The sequence below is a fragment of the Paramormyrops kingsleyae genome, chromosome 5, assembly GCF_048594095.1.
Source record: "Paramormyrops kingsleyae isolate MSU_618 chromosome 5, PKINGS_0.4, whole genome shotgun sequence".
Classification (NCBI taxonomy): domain Eukaryota; kingdom Metazoa; phylum Chordata; class Actinopteri; order Osteoglossiformes; family Mormyridae; genus Paramormyrops; species Paramormyrops kingsleyae.
The window spans coordinates 41301362-41320875 of NC_132801.1; the positions used below are offsets into that span (position 1 = coordinate 41301362).

The 19514-nt window shown below is 40.9% G+C and overlaps 1 protein-coding gene across 3 annotated transcripts in view; it reads right to left on the reverse strand.

The window, feature by feature from the left end:
* The window catches only part of plxdc1 (plexin domain containing 1), a 125414-nt gene extending 110263 nt beyond the window's left edge, over nucleotides 1–15151 (reverse strand). The window contains exon 1 of one of the 3 annotated variants that reach the window (XM_023800366.2): nucleotides 14723–15151. Coding sequence is in view for 1 of the 3 variants with exons in the window: in XM_023800367.2 (XP_023656135.1) it covers nucleotides 14723–14798 (76 nt within the window). In the remaining 2 variants the exon portion in view is untranslated. The remainder of the gene's footprint in view (nucleotides 1–14722) is intronic. The other 2 variants (XM_023800365.2, XM_023800367.2) reach the window with 2 other exon arrangements.
* Nucleotides 15152–19514: the final 4363 nt, after the last annotated feature.

Here is a 19514-nt window from a genome sequence, read left to right on the forward strand (position 1 = left end):
TGTGGTCCCTAACAAGATGGTATTACAGAACCTAGCGACCCGCCCCACGCTCCTTATTTTTGCAGACTTCACACAAACAGTACCTACAAGGAGTTCGACCGACTCATCGGAACCTCCACCGATCAACTTAACACAGCTAAACCCCACATGGTCACAACGCAAGCCGGCGAGACAGTGTAAGCATTGGGCTCGGAGTAACTTATTCTCTGAACATGATTATGTCAGGAGATTATTCCCGGCCTTGCCTGCTGTCTCTGGGGGGAGTAGGCCCGGATAGTAAGCAGCATTTAGCAACAAGCATCAAAAACATATTTTTTAAAACTTTAACAGAATAAAGCCTTATTTTAATAAACACTTTTTTTCAGTAAAGGTTTGTTCACGTTTATGTGCACAAACACACACCCTGAAGGTCAGGGGCTTTAGAGTTTAACTTTAGGTCAGTGAAAGTAGGATTGCGATGTGTATCCAAGCCCCAAAGCACACTAACTTAGTCGTTCATTAACTTACCATGAAAAAACAGACAGAAATAGACTTGTACATTTTAAAGAAAAGACATTAACGGCTTTTGTTAATGTTTGAAGGTATAAAAACTTTAGATGTATTTGTTAAATATGCAAACAAAAATGTGTTATTTTATACACATACACACACACACACACAGTAAAGCCCCGGACATGTGCACAAGCGTGCACATGATAATCAAACTCAATCAAAAAACAGCAGATATATAGTTTACGTTTTTCTTAAAATGTATAAGGATCGTCTTGTTATAGTGAAATTTTAAATGAGTATGAGTGTGATATAAATCATTTAGGCAACAAGAATTGAGGAAGAACCTAAATAGCGGCTAGAAATGACCGACCAGGCAGGCAGAAGTGTGTTTTCTTATCGCACAAGCCATGGAATGCTGGGGGTGACACATAAATGGGGGTAGGAACTATGTAATCAGGCAAGGGGTAAGAATTTAGGATATATTTTTGCTATTTTAAAAAAGTTGGACATGATTATTTAATTACATTTAATAGGAACTAGTAAGCTGCATTTAGCATCATGCATCAAATACACATTAAAAACTTTAAAGAATAATGCCTTAGTTATTTTAATAAAGACATTCTTCATTAAATGTCAGACATCCTACAAGGTGTCCCCACGGCCCCTGCTTATATCATCTACAAGCTTGATTTGAGATGCTTGCTGGAGTAGCATGTTAAGTTGGCAATGGTAACTGAGCTGCAGCCTGCTTGATAGTTAATGAAACATAGTCCAAATTCAATAGTGTCAGCGGTCATCCACTATGCAGTGAGCCTACAGAGTAATTAAAACGCACCATTTAACCACTGGTCCTTATTTTTAAAAAACTTTGACAGAAGTTATTAAAATAACTTAGTTATTTTAATAAACATGTTTTTTCAATAAATGTTTGTTCACACTCATGTGCACAAACACACACCCCAGAGGTCGGGGGCTTTAGAGTTCAACTTTAGGTCTGTGAAAGTAGGATCGCGATGCGTATCCAAACCCCAATGCACACTAACGTAGTGCTTCACTAACTTATTGTGAAAAAACATACAGAAATAGACTTGTAAATTTTAAACAAATCACATTAACTGTTTTTGTTCATGTTTAAAGGTATAAAAAACTTTACTGCCTTTCTTAAATGGAGAAAAAATTGGCTCACCACTATTGTAACTATTGTCTTTGTAACATTCACATTCCTATCAGTCAAGTATAACCTGCCAAAGAAACATCTGTTTCATTTATTTCAAAGCAGACACTTTGTGCAAAAGCTGTTTCTAACCCTTAACTCGAACTTAATCCGTTCAGAACTCCGGATCGAATCCTATAAAGTTCAAGTTCTAATCAAATAAGAAATAATGCAAAACCAATTAATTGGTTCCCAGCCCCAAAAAATTACACCAAAATATGTTTTTCTAGCACATTTAAACATAAAATGAACCAGATAAAACAAGAAGAGCATATACTGTACTAAACACATCTAAGCACATTTATCAAAACCGTCATTTTTAAAGTAAGAAAATAAATGTATCCAAACAATGTGTCCTCCCCCGATTGTCTGCTCCTTCCGTGTGACACGCCCCCTCGTTAACCCCGTGTGGAATCCCCAATCAGCTGTTTCTGGTTGTTGTCATTAGTCCTCAGTATTTAGTCCGCGTTTCAGTTTGTTAGCCCCAGTCCGGTCATTGTATTTTCCGTCTGCATTTTGCCTGCCTTACCTGTAATTAAACCCCGTATTCCCCGATACCCTGACGTCTGCGCCTTTGTCTCCGTTCCGTCCCCACTGAGCACGACAATATTATTATTATTAAATATATGAATAGTTTATTATTAATATGAAAATAATTAAAAAGAAATCTTTACTTTAAAATGTATTTATTATATAATCATAATTACTGTTACTGTCTATCATTGTCTAAATGTATTTTTACTGTCTAAATATATGTATTCAGCAAGTGTAAACATGCACAATGCTATTACAGCGAATGTGAGGCTGAGACTGAAGCGTTACCCTTTGTTTCCGCTAAGAGACATGCCGCGTGACTCATTTCCCCGCGCGTACAAGTTATCTTAGGTCGCCGTTCACGGTTTGACTTCTGAGATTCAGATCGAGTTCTGGGTAATTTTTTTTTAACTGGTTGGTACAGTATTGTATGCTTTCGAATGAAAGGTATTCAGATGTTTTAGCCTAATTCTCAAGAGAGGATGTAGCTGAAAAAATTGGTATCAAGTGATGGCTAAAAATGATGAATTGACCATCATGAAAATCATATTTTTTATACCCCTTAAAGGATGAAGGAATATTGAAGAAACATAGACTACTGTTACACATTTTACAATGAAGAAAATTGTATCAGGAAACCTACAGGGGGGGTCCCACTGTAATAGTTATTAATAATAATTAGCCTGCTGTCATTACTGCAAACAGCTGATTTTGATAAATATTACGACTCATCATTATGACATATACATTTCTATGGGTGCTAAGATGGGTGCAGGTACATTTGCTATTTAAATAATGTGAGTGCTGGACTGGAAAAAGGCAACTGTATCAGGCTCATGCTAGCAAAGACACCTGTGTCGTGCCAGGCACCGGTTTGCACTGGGTGTAAAATTGGGCCCAGTATGACTTGTCTTTGTTTTTCCATTATTTTGTGCACATCAATCTAATTGCCCTTACTTCTTATCAAACACATTGTCATAGTGAGCTGGCACCCTATCCAAGGCACCAAATGGCACCATGCAGTGAGTGGGATGCATGCCCTGTATGGGATACATACGACAAGAATTGCAACAATCGCTCTAAACCTGTGGAAGGAATCCCACACACACAGCCCAGGGCAGGAATAAAACTGGGAATAAATTTCACTTTTATCAGTTGTTTACCCACTAGCAGTAATACAATTAACATTAACAATAAACAATTAACAAAAGTCTCAATAAAACACAATCCATAATTTGCCTGTATGATGAAGCCAAAAAGGAAACAGTGCTGGAAATGTGTAATTCACTGTCCAGTGTTTTGGAATTTGACTAAAGCCAGAAAGAGACTTAAAGCTTTGTAATGACAACCACCCTCCCCCCATCAGAAAGTTACCCCTTCAGTAGCCACTTCTGCTCAGGGCTGAATTTAGCTTGACTGGGGGTGCAGTGAATAATTTTATGGGGCATATTGTTGCAAAAATTCAAATTTATAATAAAACATATGACATATTTTTCCAAATTACTATAGTATAACCCTGTGTATGTTTAAAATAAAGTTTTATTATTTAGCTCAATAGTGATACGTTTTATTATAACTTTATGTTTAGTTTTGTAAAAACATGTTGGGTATACTGGCATAATTTTAATAGTCATTACCTTTGTCCTGTCCCACTCATCCGATCCTCCTGTGTGTCATGCCCCCTCGTTAACCTTGTGTGGAATCCCCATGTGATCAGCTGTTTCTTGTTCCTGTCATTAGTTCAATGTATTTAAGTCTGATAGAATGACCGGACTCACGAAGAAAACACTTTGCATCACTGAGGAGGAATACCTCGCTTTGGTGGATGAAGTGATGTATTGGCTCGATCAGCCCAAGGTACAGGATGATCCCGCGGCTCGAGCCATTGCCTTCCAGACAAATGACACCTTAGAGGAGATGTCCCTGTCCGAGGACGCACACCTTGCAAATGAGGTATGCGAAAACATACGGCGAATACAAAGTGGGGTGGCAGAGTCCATGATGTGGCGGGTAGCCAAGCTACCAGAGGTGCCCCAGACTCCCCCACCAGCTGCAGGAAGGAAGAAGAAGCTCTCGACGTCACCGTTGCCACTTCACCTGAGCTTGCACCCACTGCCTGTTCCCGAGTCCTGCATTTCCTTTTCTGGTGCCCCTATGTCTGTCTGCGTTCCCCATGGTTTGTCACTTGTTGTTCGAATTGTTACTCTTGTGCCTGTGCCCAGAGTGCGCACCTTTGGGGGGGGGCTCCTGTCCTGTCCTGCCCCGCTTGTCCGATCCTCCCGTGTGCCACGCCCCGTCGTTAACCTCATGTGGAATCCCCGTGTGATCAGCTGTTTATTGTTGCTGTCATTAGTTCAATGTATTCAAGTCTGTGTTAGGTATTTTTTCCACAGTGCGGTCATTGACGTCAGTCCTTTGTCCCCAAATAAAGCCCTCATTTCCCTGACTCTCTGGACTTATGCTCCTCTGTTCCCGCTCTGACCCCACAAGTCAAGACACCTTGATAAGTTGATATTTGCAATTTCACTTTACTGATATGCATTATTAAATTCGGTTAGCAGGGCACAACATGTGCTACTGTATTGGTAAATCATTGAAGCAATAAGCATTGAAGTGGCGGTGAAGAAAGGGACAGCTCAGTAGTTAAAAGATGAGATATTTTGGATAAACAAGGTAAAAGGCTGCAGCCCTACTAATAACTATTCGGCTGTTAATGCTGGTTACTTAATCCAACAGTTGTTGCAACATGCAGATGTGGAAAAATGTGGACTTTTGTTAACCCGATCAGCCAATCAAAGAGAATAAGTAGAATGATTGGCAGAGAAGAAAACCTCTCTCTACTCTGTACTTTTTGGGTTACTGCTTCTGCTGCCCTTCTGCTGAAATACCACAAAAACTGATATATATATCCAAAAAGACCTGCATATTTAAAATTTAGCAGAAGGAAACAGGGTGCAATGCAGGTATAGAACAGGACAGAGAGTAGCTTTGAAATTTCCCATTGTGGTCCACCAAAGATGACAGGAACCAAGCCCAAATATGTCAGCATGCAGGAGAGCTCTATCAGAGCCCTGAGGCATATGAATAAGATTTCAAAGCATGACAATGACATCAAGGCAGTGAGAGGGACTAGAATGGGTCACTAAATGGGGTAAGGTGATTGGGGGGAGCAGTGTTTAACTGCAGGCTTTGTTGGGCCTTACGGCTGGAGGCTAGCATTGTTCCTGCAGCCGTACAGCCGCAGCCCTTGTTTTTCTTCTGATTTGGCTGCCAAGCACAGCAGGAGGAGTGAGTATAGGGGTCACGTAGGGTTTGGGGGAGATGGCACAGCCCGCTGGATGCTGAAGCAGCTATATGGTAGCTTGGGGTCCTTGTCCTCCACTATGGCCACTTCCTCCACTTTAGGCTCCGGCCATGTAGAGTCCTAAAGCTGTGAACTCAGTTCTGCTCTGCGTTATGTCATCACTCTAATCACCCGTGACCCACTTCTCAGCTTGAGATCATCATGTGGAAACGTGAAAAGCAAACAAGAGTTTGGAAGCCGAGTGCAGCTGTACTCAGAGCATATAAAACAGCTATGGTTTGCAGTTCCTCATTTGCAGTTATTTTTATTTTTTGGATAAAACTCATGTCTGAAAGAGACCAATAAATTTACTGCATACTGTTTCGGCTTGAATAAAATAATTTTCAGACCACATTTTCTGCTGATTTCACTATCAGTGTCCTTTTCCACTTCTGTGCATGGTTCCCTCCCCTTGGTTTACACGCTCTCTCGGAACTGTAATATGTAGAAAAATAAATTCATGGGGAAAAAGGATCCAACAGAGGATCCCTTTCCAGAGTACTGACAGGCGTGTCTGAGTTTGGTTTCAGTTTTGTTAATTAACTAGAATATTTAACCGGTCTAGTAGGAATTGTTCACAAATGTCTGCTTACTGAGTGTCTCACATCCTTGCTTTTCCCCAAGTGATTTATTCAACTTCCATGTAGTTTAACAGGTATGTTTCTCCCATTACCCTGCCTGTTGAGCGTCTGCCCCGACCCCCATCTTGCTGCGAGTGTGTTTCTCCCGTTATCCTGCTGGCTGAGTGTCTGCCCCAACCCCCATCTCACCACGAGAGTGTACCCATTCTCCCATGTCTGCATGTGTGCCTGCCTAGCCCCTCAGCCCCAACACAGACCATCCGACATTATGAACTTTGCTTTCCGCTCCTGGCTACAATTTTTGCCTGACGCTTTGGTTTCCTGTTCGTCTCTGCATTTGGGTTCCCCGTCCCCAAAGTATCTTGTTACACTATGGAGTGTCCTCAACATCTCATCACCACCCTAATGCCCACAGGTCCACAGGCCAATTAATGAAATCTAGCTGGCCCTTTTTTTTAAGACCAAACAGACTTTTGACATTTTAGAGGGTCAGCTGTGTGGACAGTGAAGCAGTTGCACTGTTGTTCAATCATAATTTCATATAATCCATGCTGACTGCAACTTGAACAGGTATGTCAGACACTTGGAGGGAAGAAATGTGCATGTTTCATGACCAGATGACCAAAATAAATGATCAAGAACTTCAGTGGATCCAAAGAGAACAAAAATTTTGGAAACTTCTGAACAAAAATAAATATGAAGAAATATCACACTAAGGCTTGAGCAAATATCACCATTTGGCAATTTTAATATTAGCTAGTGTTAGTATTGTTTAGATTTTTTTAATTGTTTGCATTTTTTAAATTAAATTTCATTTAAATTCCACTTTAGTTTTAGTTTTCAGTGTGCTTTAATCAGTTTTTATTTTAGAGATATTTTTTTATTTAGTTTTCATTTAGTTTAGTTTCAGTTTAAGTTCTAGTAATTATATTTCTAGTCTAGGACTGGAAGTTGTAGACCTGTTTTATGTGTCTGATCTTTAGTGAATTGTGCATGATAACACAGTGCAAATTATGTACTAACATCCTCAAAATGGGCAAAACATGTTACACGTATCATTAATGGTAATTAAAACTAAACAAATCATCATTTTAATATAATACTTCCAGTAACAAAGTATTTAGTGTTTGTTTTTATTTCATTTCAATTAATTTCACAACCAAATTTCTATTTTTTTCTTAGTTGTTTTTTATTTTATTTCCATATTAGGGTGGTCCTTAGCTATGAGTCAAATTTTAAAATGTCAGTTTTTCCACGCGTTCTACTTTTTATCTTGTGATACATTATAAGAAAGTATTCCTGACAAAATGTTTCATAGTTTTATTGATGTTTGATCTCAACAAGATCAAAGTCTATAACTGTAAATTATCAAATATACTAAATTACAGCCAAACTGTGCTGAAAACAAAATTGCTACAGCAACAGCAGCATGGAATATTTATTTATTTACATACAAAAAAAAAAAAAAAAGAATTCCATAAATTAGTAAGAACAAAACAAAGTGGAGTGACTAAAGCCTAGTTTAGTCATCCACTGTTGGTAATACCCAGTAATCTCTCGGGTCATTTATTTGATTGTCAGAAAAAAACATTTTTTTTTTGCAGTTTAGCATCAAGGATGCTCTACCATATTTCTTAACATTTGGTCAGTTTAACTAAAAAAATCGAGAATCATAAAATCTGACCAAATGAATTTTTAAAATATATGAAACTTAAATATGTGACAAAAGTTAAGAACAATGAAAGGCATTACTCCTTATTGCATTGCTGCTAGCTGGATTTTTAAATGGTAAAGATATTTTTCATGGCCTATTTTTAATTTAAATAAAGCAAATGTGGGGGGCATGGTGGTGTTTTGGTCACCACTGTTGCCTCACATTTCTGGGACCCAGGATTTTAGTCTCACACTCACACTGCCATGGCTCCATGTGTATGGAATTTCCATGTTTTTCCCATGTCATCATGGGGTTTCCTGTCATCACAATCCAAAAGCATGCTGAGGTTAAGTCGAGTTACCAAATTGTCCATAGGTGTGCTTGGATGAGTGAATGGTGTGTGAGTGTGCCCTGAAATATGTTGGCATCATGGGTTGTTCCTTGCCTTGCACCCATAAGCTCCAGAAGCTCCACAACCCTGACGCAGTTACAGAAAATGGATGGATGGATGAACCAAAAGTTAAGGAATACAGTTATAGCAATCAAGAAAATAGAATGAGTACCAGAAAATAACAGTCAAGTGAATGACCCAAGAGACTAATAAGTTTTACCTACAGGGGATGACTAATATAGGATTTTGCCATTCAAGCTGCTTGAGCAACCTCTAAACATGCTTGAAAAATGATGAAAGAAATCCTGAGTTAATAGTAAATTAAAAATAGGGGCTGAGAATTAGCATTTTCAGATTTTCATTTTAATTACCAGCCTATTCCATATCTTATTTTATTTCAATTTTTTTATAGCTTTAGATTTACTTATTCTGCCTTGCATTAGGATAGGCTCTGGACCCACCCACGTCCCTGAATAGGACAAGTGGTTTGAGAAAATGGATGGATGGAATGGATCGATTAATTAACCCTGTTTGTTAATTAACTCCACAGCATCATAGGTTTTTAATCAGGGGGCAACAGTTTTCTGTTCTGGATGGGTAAGCATCTTCATTGCTGATACCACAGCCTTCCACAGCTCACTCTAATGCAAATGTGGTACCATTTTACATGATCTAATTAATAAATGCAGGCATCATTAGTAGAAGTGAAAGAAAAAAGCTGAAATGTAAATTTTAAGATTGAAAAAAAATCCATAAAATGAATTAGCTTTAGATGTTCATCTGCAACACTAGAGCCAGGCCCATTTTGGTTTCCTGGATTACTTCACTCTTTATTTGTAACTCATGGCCAGCCCCCTCCTGTGGGTGAGCAGACAGCTAGCCTGAGGCAATCCAGCCACACACCTGCCCTGGGCAAACTACACTCAGGCAGCTACGGGAGGCACCGCCCACATCCTCCCTCACCATTGCCAGACCCAACCTGTGGCATGTCTATCACATGTGCACCGGGCCTGCTTACAAGCGAGAGCCACCAGGCCAGCTCCTCTGGTGAGGACTGCACTGCGACAGAAAAACAGCCGCAGAGAGGTGGCAAAAAATAGGGCACACCGGAATGGCAGTTTGGGGCTGCCTGCTACTGAGCTCTCCTTAGAGGATGATGAATACCAGCAGCTGACAAACAACGTGGCCCAAGATCCAAGATACAGCAACAGACACAGCAGCAGCACCGCATCCGACCGGGAAACCCAGATCCTATCCCACATGTTCCTGCACATGCATGTCACATGTCTCACAGTGGGGATCTCGCAAATCCTCGCAAATAGGGCACAGATATTTTTGGAGCGGAAGTCTAGTGTGGTTGCCTGGTGCAGACTGCGCTTATGAAGGCAGCCTGAGTAGACATACAGGAGGAATGTCCTGCATCTGCACCAGCTGCCTTAATGGGAGGGTTAGTCTGCCATCTTCATAGTAGGTAGGTGCTTTCAGGTGCTTGACAACATGATTGTCAAAGTTGTTAATATGTGTCAGAATTGCCCCAAGCAGAAGCATGTGATGTAGTGACTGGGCATTTCAGGGTTGCAAATACAGAGAGAAAATGTGAAAAGACAAGGAGAAAAAAATAACTCAGCCATATGCATTGAGGAAAACAAAATAAACCATGAGAATCAGGTCTAGCATCTGGGCCTGCCTTAGTTTACTAGATGCAAGACACAGGAGAGCACACCAATTTTTACATCTACTGAACAAGTGAAAGGCGGAACAAATCAACAGGAATAGCCGCGATCACCTGACCGCCCCCCCGAGACAGCCATACCCGTCAGCCCCTCAAATACATTACCCACTTAAATAGCTATTTTAGGTATCTTTCAGTCAGTTTCTTAAAGGTACAGCAGCAAATTGCTCATGATATTAGGACCAGCAATATTTGTGTACTGATCATTTCAGAATGAAAGCTATGCAAGGATACACTGGGTATGGGGGATGTATGAATGGCGGTTCCTGCAGTGGGAACACCACAAGTAATGCCCCAAACAATTCAGCTACAGCACAACCCATAGCTCTTATTGCAATGAAACCCTCACTAGGAGCAACTGCTGCTCTCCCTGTGTCTTGGCCACTTACTGATCAGGCAAGGGTAGACCCCATGAAGACAGAATTTCCAGGAGTTACATTTCTGGATATAAAATAAAATGAGCACTATAAATACGTTCCTATTGCATTATCATGGCTTATACTGACCATTCTGATGCATTACGTGGGTATCTGTAGTTATAAATGAGAGCTTCATAGAGCATTCATAATACATAATACACATGGCTATAATATGTGATGCCTTATAAATAGTTAGCCGTGTTTATAATACTTTAGAAGCATTATAAGTTATTGTGATGGTATCTATAATGCATTATGATGACTGCTCATCAAGTAAAGTGTTACCGAAAAAACTGTTGCACTTTCATTAATCTGACACCATCTTTATCAGACAATCATCAGACAGCCTATTGCAATTGTGTCCAACTAACAGCAAATTACACAAAGCACAACATAAATGCATTCAAAAGTAACAACAAATATAGCCTACAGTTGTCTGCTATTAGCGTACTGACATTCCTAGCTAAAAGTAATCGACAATGGACAAACACTTGAAAAGACTTATCTTTGCAAAGGCAAGAACAGCTCACTGAAAGCCCATTGAGGACCATAGTATGAAATTGCTTTTCAGTGACAGCCCCGTAGATAGTTTTTGGTTAAGCACAGCTGAATATCCAGTCATCTCAGACAGAGCAGTTGCAATTTTCATCCCCTTTTCTACTACCTACTTGTGCAAGCTAAGCATTTCAAGCCTTTTGCTTATTGAAAGCAAAAAGAGAAACTGAGAACCATGGAAGTGGAACTCCAGGTTTGCCTCTCATCAGTACCAGCCAGAATCCCTTCATTATGTGTAACCAAACAAGCCCATGTTTCACATTAAAAGTAAGTAGCCTATAAACCAATGCCCAATAAGCAGCAAAACCTACTAGAGCAGTATAAACACTGTGAAAATATGTGGAGAAAACACAATTAAACAGACATGCAAAAATTCAACACCAACCTTAGCCTAAGGGGCGGAGTAATGCATAAGCTATCCTAGGTTACAACCTAGGACCATGGCAAAAGAGCAAATGGTTAAACTTTTTAAATTTGACCGATCAGACCACCAGTGCGAAACCCCCATTCCGGATCAGTGAATTTTACTGACAGCACTCCCACCCTCATCGTAATCAGCAAGTTTTACTACTAGCACATCGTGCTTTGATTAGCATATTAGTGATGTTCCATCATTTGTAATTCCCTCTTGTTTTTCTTTTCACTCCAAAAAATAGTTCAGGTGGCCCACTTAGGGGGCACCCTACCCATGTCAGCCTAGGGCCCTAGAGAAGTTAGTCCACCTCTGTGAGCAAAATAAGCACTTTCCTTATGTGTGGCCCAAGGAATTACAATCCGGCAAATCTCTTAAATTACTCACTTATTCTGGTGAAATGGAGGTACATGGATGTGTGCTACATCTTTTTAAGAAGAGGCCACATTACTCTGAAGTCACCTCCATGGAGGAAATAGAGATTATTCCAATGGTGCCAGTTCTTTAGCTACAGTACTAGTAAAGCATCAAAAAGTATAGTTTAGGCAGATATGATTCAATCTGACATTCTTTTTAATGAGGTGTTTTTTTACTTGTAAATTAACATAAATGACTTTTTAAAGTTCTGAAATATGGCAATATTTCTTTGCTTGAAAAAAGTAAAAAGGAACTGCATAACAAATATGTCCTCATTAAATAATTCCTTTATATGTTTCGTCAGAATGGAAAGAGTGTAGTAGCTATTACAACGGGGTACCGCTCCAGAGCCATGAGGTCAGCGCCTTTGACGTACACATGCTGTTAGTCTGCATGGCAGAACACCGTGTATTATGGCATCCCTGTGCAAAAAACATCATCACTATGGAGAGAAAATAATTGTGAAATAGTGAAATAGAACATTTTTGGGTGTCTATAAACTGCCATCAGCTGCCCCTACAAATATGTCCCAGATTAGAATAGTGTATTTAGGTAGACTAACAGCAGAGGCCTAATCTCTCTTATCATAGGAACATCTGTGTGGGGGCAACAAAAGAACCCATCCACTTAGTCAGCTTCCCCCCAGTCTGGCAGCTGTTCTACCACTGCTTTCAAATTTAAGAAAGCAGGTATGAGCTTACAACCAACACGCACCACCAGGCCCATGTCTGCTCAATACTCACCCTGTTATACTGGCCCTTTTTTAATTTGCCAAAAGTTAAAGAAGCTGTTGGTGTATTCCCACTTAATAGCAGTACTCAGAGAGTGGTGATACAAAACACAGGATAAATTTGCAGCACTGACACAAAACATCATTGAACTTCATCTTGGAATATGCAGCTGTGTTTTCTCAGAATCCTTCACATTATTTCTCTATCAATGCAGTAAGTCACTGGTGACTTAGATAGACAGAGAACCCTCATAATTACCCAAATGGAATTAAAAGCATGAAAACAAATAAGAAGCCGTCTACAGCAGTCTTGTGGGGTATGCAGCATGATTCTATTAAACTCATATTTTCTATTCAGACCAGCCTAGTCCCAATGGACAATCCACCAGCAGCTGATAGATTAAGTTCTTCCTTCAGCAGCATCACACCAGCAAAGCAGGCAGATGTGGGACAAAGAGGCCAGAGCTGTACGCAGAGGAAGCTGTCAAGGGCTGCTGCTGCCAAAATTAGAGTCCCTCTTTAATGTGTTTTTCCAATCTGGGAGATCTCTGGAGCGACGAGACGGGGCCATGAGCTCTCCAATGTGCCTGTAATCCCTCCAGCTCCCAGCGGCCAGCCAGCATCATCATAGAGAAGAATCCGTCAGGATCTATCTAGGACAATGATGTGCTTCACCAGTGCCAGATAAAGCTGTAGTGTTCACCAATGTTCTCACAAGAAGGTCAGCTTTGGTGCTGATACTGAGGTCCAGGGTGGACGTAGTCCACGTTCTTTAATAGGCAGGGAATCTGTCTTCTTTCTTGAGTCAGCTTCAAATCAGAGATGAATGATTACAAACTGGGATAGAAGTTTGCCCACTCCTATTCTCACTGTGCTCTTTGTTGTGAACTTGTTAGCTAACTATTTTTATGGTAACGCCTCAGATATCACTGAGCTTAAACAACACATGTCGATGGAAAACAGGTGTTGGCCTCAGCATGGCTACTAAGGATGTGGAGGGGATGTTCTTCTCTGCTCTGTTTATGTGGATCTAGAAGGAATTTCTCCACCATCTCAAAGACCCCGTCCATCTTCCCTGCAGTAGACCTTACTATGCTGGATCCTGAGAGGTGGTAAGCTGCATTAATGTGTTTAGTACTGCTAGCAATCCAAGTTCAGGATTCATATGCCACATGGGAACTGCTTGGAACTTGGAGACGGATTGGGAGGAGCTTTCCATCCTGTCTGAATACCACGTTGTTTATTCTGAACCACGACACTGCAGAGACAACTGCATGCTGCAGATCTCACTGTCACTGGGCAAAGTTTGCATATGGAAGGCTGTCCTACCACAAGGGACATAGCCTACTAGATTCTGGACTAGACTCTGATGTACCCAAACACGACTTAAAAATGCACACCCTAATTTTCCAGGTATGAGCTCCCAGATAAACACACCTGCACATACACACCCGCAGACACACATGCATAAGCACACACACATTTCTTGTACGAGCTGTGCACCATGCAGCAGACACACCACTTCTGGAGGAAAAGCAGTTGTGTCTTCCTGTATGGCTAAAATGCAAACAAAACACACTCAGTCCTGTGAGGCAGCTTTGTCTGAGTCACCAGAAAGGTTTTACAGGTATATATAAAAGAAACTTTTCTTATGTTCTTATGTTATTTCAAAACAAATCCAATCCCATTTATTATCTGACCTCGGCTGTAAAATATCAATCTTGCCAGAGTTTAAAATGACTGAAGTACCTCATCTGAAAACCATACAATTCAGTCAGGATATGACTTGGGCTTCTAAAGTCATTCCTGCCCATATCAAGATTCAACTGAATGAGACTGTTAAAACCATCACACATCCTACCCCCACCCCCACAGCCTGACCCCATTTCAATCGAATTCTGTGGGAAACATTTCCAGGCCAGGTGGGGCAACCCGGGAATGATCAACACCACAAGTCTCTCTTTGCACAGAAGTGTGCATGAACCCACCTAGAAGCACAACACTCCCCAAAAATAAAAGCTCCATAAATATTCAAGATTAAAAGTAGAAATGGTGTAAGAAGTGGGAAATGCAACACTTAACTGATACTTACTATTTATTTCATGCATAGTATAAAGAGCAGATACTTAGCACACAGTTGCAGAGCTCTGGCAGATATATCATGACTGCATGTAGATACTAGCATGCAAAGTGATGGCCCAGCCCAGAGATCCCCATTCTGCATCCAGGGCTGCACATCGATTTTTTACCTGTCTGCTCCCGAGCCCAAACTCTCCCCAGCTCTGCTTGAGAGAGACAGAGTAGCAGAACAGCACAAAGACCCATGTTCAGGAGCCAGGTTCTGCCCTCTTCTTCCTTCACTTCTCAAAGTCAGTGGTTTCTTGTGGTAACCCACCCTCTCTTCCACTCTCTTTCTTTGTTCTGCTTTCTTTTTCTTCTTCTTGTTTTTCAGTGATGTTCTTTTGTTTCCATGGCAATGCAAGACTTTAGGAACAGCTGATGTGGCAATGAGGCTGAAATGAAAGTCGCTCCCCTCTCATATCGCAGCTTTTGTCTCGTCCCACTTACTTCGGTCCTCTCTCTCTCAGCTTCTGCCACACACTCTCTCTCTTCTAGTCTTCCTCTCTTTTTCTCCAGGGTCTTTGGTGCCTTGCTGTAGAATCGAATGAAGGCTGAGACTTAGATATATTTATATATTTCTCCTCTTTTTCCTCACAACTTCTCCTTTTGTAGTAAGGAGATGATATGGTGCCCCCCTGTGGATATGAATTTACAAAGGGGATTCAAAGTTAACATGAGGCTAAGTGCTGAATGCTGTCCGAACAATGTTGCAGGGATATAATTAGTACCAAATGTTATAAAGAGCTGGATGACAACGATCAATAATTAACAAAACATTTACTTTTAATGCCCGGAAACTGCAGCACAATCAGGTTTTTTTTTTTTTTTTTTCCTTTTTCGGGGCTGAGATGTACCAGGGCATCCTAAGCAAATACGGGGGGGGGGGGGTGACTAGGGGTCTGAGCTACAGGGGGCAACACCCCAGGGCTAAATTGCCCCATTTACCCCTAAAGTGCCCCACTTATTCCTTGCTGATTCAGTTTTTTGCTCACATATGCACTCATTTGTCTGTATACAGGCATAATTTCAGAAGAAGGAACATACAAACAGTCTGGAAGCAAACATGAAAACCCCTTAAGCAACAGTTGGGCTGAATGTTAACTGACATCAACAATGGACAATTAAATGTCTTTCCAGCAACAGATGTTGAACAATTCAGCCATTTTTTTCTTAAGCCAATCGATATTTCCAAAGTGAAACAATTTTCAGTTCTTGAAGTTGCATATATGATCATTTCTGAATTACTATAATGATTTATAGTGGTGGTGATTTTCAATGTTTTGAACACAATTAAATGATTCATAGGGGCTAACAAAGGGTAACAAAGCAGGCACAAACACTATAATAAGAATCAATAGTTGAAAAAAGAGAAAAAAATCTGCATGTCTGTCATAGTCACATCACTACCGAGCAGACTGGAGTTCAAGCAGTAAACAGAGTTTTAAATGGAATTTACATTAACTTCAGTGTTTTTGACCTTAATTATCAAAACGTAAACAGTTTATGGCTCTCAACACAACAAAGGTACAAAGAAACAATATCCATATCCATGTATCCATCCTAGCAAACACAATCCAAGACAAAGTGAAACTGAGAGGTGACATTTACTGAGGGGGGGGCAATTAATAGAGAAGCTTGCTAGAGCACCACACGCTGGCTTTTACCAGCACTGCATCCACACAACTGAAAGTCTTTACTGGGCCTTCTTGCTTAAAGCACCATCTTGTGTATGCACCTATAGACACCAAACACTGCTTGTAAATAATAGATACAGAAACCAGAGGACACTAATGCATATACTGTATGAGGAGATGTGGCCTTTAACCATGTTAGGTGGTCAGAGTCATGCTGATTAATTTTATCTGTATCTTAGAGACATGTCACTGCCAAAGGTAAACAAATATCTTGATGAAGTGGACATTCTCTCCGCAGACGGGCACACTACTGATGGCTGTGCCTAAGAAGTCATTAAATGCCTGGATCTTGGTTTTTATCCAAGCCACTTGCAATCCCTCGCTCAGTCTCTTGAGAGCCCTGAGCAGAGCTTGTATTGACTCTGTGAAGATCACAGTATCATCAGCAAAGTCAAGATAAGTAAATCTTTCTTCATCAACAGATGCCCCACAGCTGCTGGACCCCATGACCTTGCTCAACATCCAGGCCATGCAAGCATTGAACAGAGTAGGAGCAAGAACACACCCCTGGCAAACCCTAGAATCAACTGGGAAGAATGCATAGGTTCTCCCTCTACTTGGCACTCAATAAGAACCCTCAGTTCCAGGATGAACTCGATGGTAGACTTCTTAGGCATAAAACCAGATTGCTCTGGTCACTGGTAGGCAAGCAAATGATCATGGATCATGATAAGGATGACCCTAGCAAGGACCTTACCCAGCACTGAGAGCAGTGTAATCCCCCTGTAGTTGTCGCAAGGCGATCACTCTTACCTTTCCAGATAGGGATTACAAGTCCCATTTTCCAGTCTGTTGGGATGATGCCTGACTCCCAAATGGAAGCAGAGTTTGCCTGCAATGCCAGGAGGACAGCCTTACCACCAGCCTGGAGAAGTTAACCCACCCATGCAATCTTAGTGAGATTGGGTGGTTTGCAGCTGCTTGGAGGATCAGCCTCAAGAACCATGGACCAAGAGATGTCCAATGTCCTAGCCAGAGCTATAAACAACTGCTCAAAGGAGTCGGCCCAGTGGGTCAGAACAATAGTGTCATCTGTAAGGGATGTTCAATCACCTGCCCAGACTGCAAGTCTCAGAGGAACAGATTCAGATGTACATAATGTTTTGATTCCTCTGTAAGCAGGACGTGGGTCACTAGACCACAGATGGTGTGTCAAATGCTCACAGATTCATTTAACAAACACCTCCTTATCTGCCCTCAGAGCCCTCACAGCCGTGCTCTTACGTTCCCACTACAGACTGAAGTTGCCACCAAGTCTTGTGCTGTGACTCCTCTCGATAATATCCATGGTGCCCTGCGAGATGAAAAACCTCCTTCTGGGAACACTGGCAACACAAACAAAACTCTCAGAATCTGTTCCCAAGGATGCGATTAATCTCCTTTGCCGCACTACCAGTACCGGAGTACCAATTCCAATGTTGCGGCTCAGGGCATTGGAACCAGGATCCAGCGACCCACAGCCCCTGATCTTTCACAAAGTCAAGGATCATGGACCCACTCTTCCCCGGTCTCCAGACCCATGGCGACCAACACAATCCTCATAACAAGCCCTGTCAGTGCTAGTGGTCTGACTGAAGTCACTCATAAGCAGAGTCACCCCGCTGGCACCCATCAACCACCAAGAGAAGTTGTGAGTCAAGTTAGCCTGATATTCAATATTCATTTTTCTAGCTTTAATAACTTTTCACGGAAGTAAGGTGGGGCGTTTTTAATGACAGAATCGTGTTGTCCAGTACACAGGCAACGATGCACACCAATTATATTTGCGCTTCAAACCATTTCGTGATTTGTGCAAAATCGTGTTAATAGCTATTATTATAGGTGCTGTCAGCTGTAATGACATGGTGGTTTAGTATTTTGGGCTCATGGCGACTGTTGCACACCGCTTTGTTTCCCAGATTGCTTTACATATGAATTTTAATTAATTTTTGAATGTTCGAATGTATCCGTATACTGTGCAATGGGACAATACATGAATGGGTTAATAACTTTTAAACTAGACAAGACAGGCACTTCTAGTGAAGTGTGCTTTGATCAGTGGACAACAGGGAACTATGCACACCCCTTGGGTTTTCAGAATAACTTTCTCTGTAACAGTTATTAATTAATACATTGTATGCATATTATATGCCATTGCTTCATTTCATACATATTAACAGAGAGAGCCCCTCACGATTCGCGCGCCAATGTCCTACGGATTATCCTGGTATACCGGCATTGTCTGAGGAGAAATTGTAGTTGGAGGGGCGGTGCTCATATATGGCTGGCTTACACAGAAACCTCAACTTAGCCAAGAACAAAAACTGCTCGGATCAGTTTTGAGACTGATCGAAAAAAAATTACCTAGAGCTCGATCTGAATCTCAGAAGTCAAACCGTGAACGCCGACCTAAGATAACTTATAATAAAATACATTTTAAAAATAAAGATTTCTTATTCATTATTTTAATACTAATAATAAACCATTAATACATTTAATTATAATAATATTGTCGTACCCAGCGGGGACGGAATGGAGACAAAGGCACAGACGTCAGGGTATCGGGGAATACGGGGTTTAATTACAGGTAAGGCAGGCAAAACGCAGATGGACAATACAATGACCGGACTGGGGAAACAAACTGAGACGCGGACTAAATGCAAAGGACTAATATCAACAACCAGAAACAGCTGATCACACGGGGATTACACACGCGGTAAACGAGGGGGCGTGGCACACGGAAGGAGCGGACGATCAGGGCAGGACACATTGTTTGGATACATTTATTTTCTTACTTTAAAAATTACTGTTTTGAAAAATGTGCTTAGATGTGTTTAGTACAGTATATGCTCTTCTTGTTTTATCCAGTTCATTTTGTGTTTAAATGCTAAAAAAAACATATTTCGGTGTAATTTTTTGGGGCCGGGAACCAATTAATTAATTGGTTTTCCATTATTTCTTATGGGGAAAATTCGATCAGAACTCGAAATTTTTAGGATTCGATCCGGAGTTCTGAGCGGATTAAGTTCGAGTTCTGAGGTACCACTGTATATGATTTTTTTATGTCAACAATTCTTTAAATAGTTATTTACCAGTTTGAAGTATATTCTTGTACTTTAACCTGTTCCCATGTTCTCATTGTGCTTATGTTTGATCTGGAATTATGACATACAGTAAAATCCTGTTATAGTGTACTCGCATATAACAGAATTTCGCTTATAACGAACAAACAATTTGGTACCCAGGG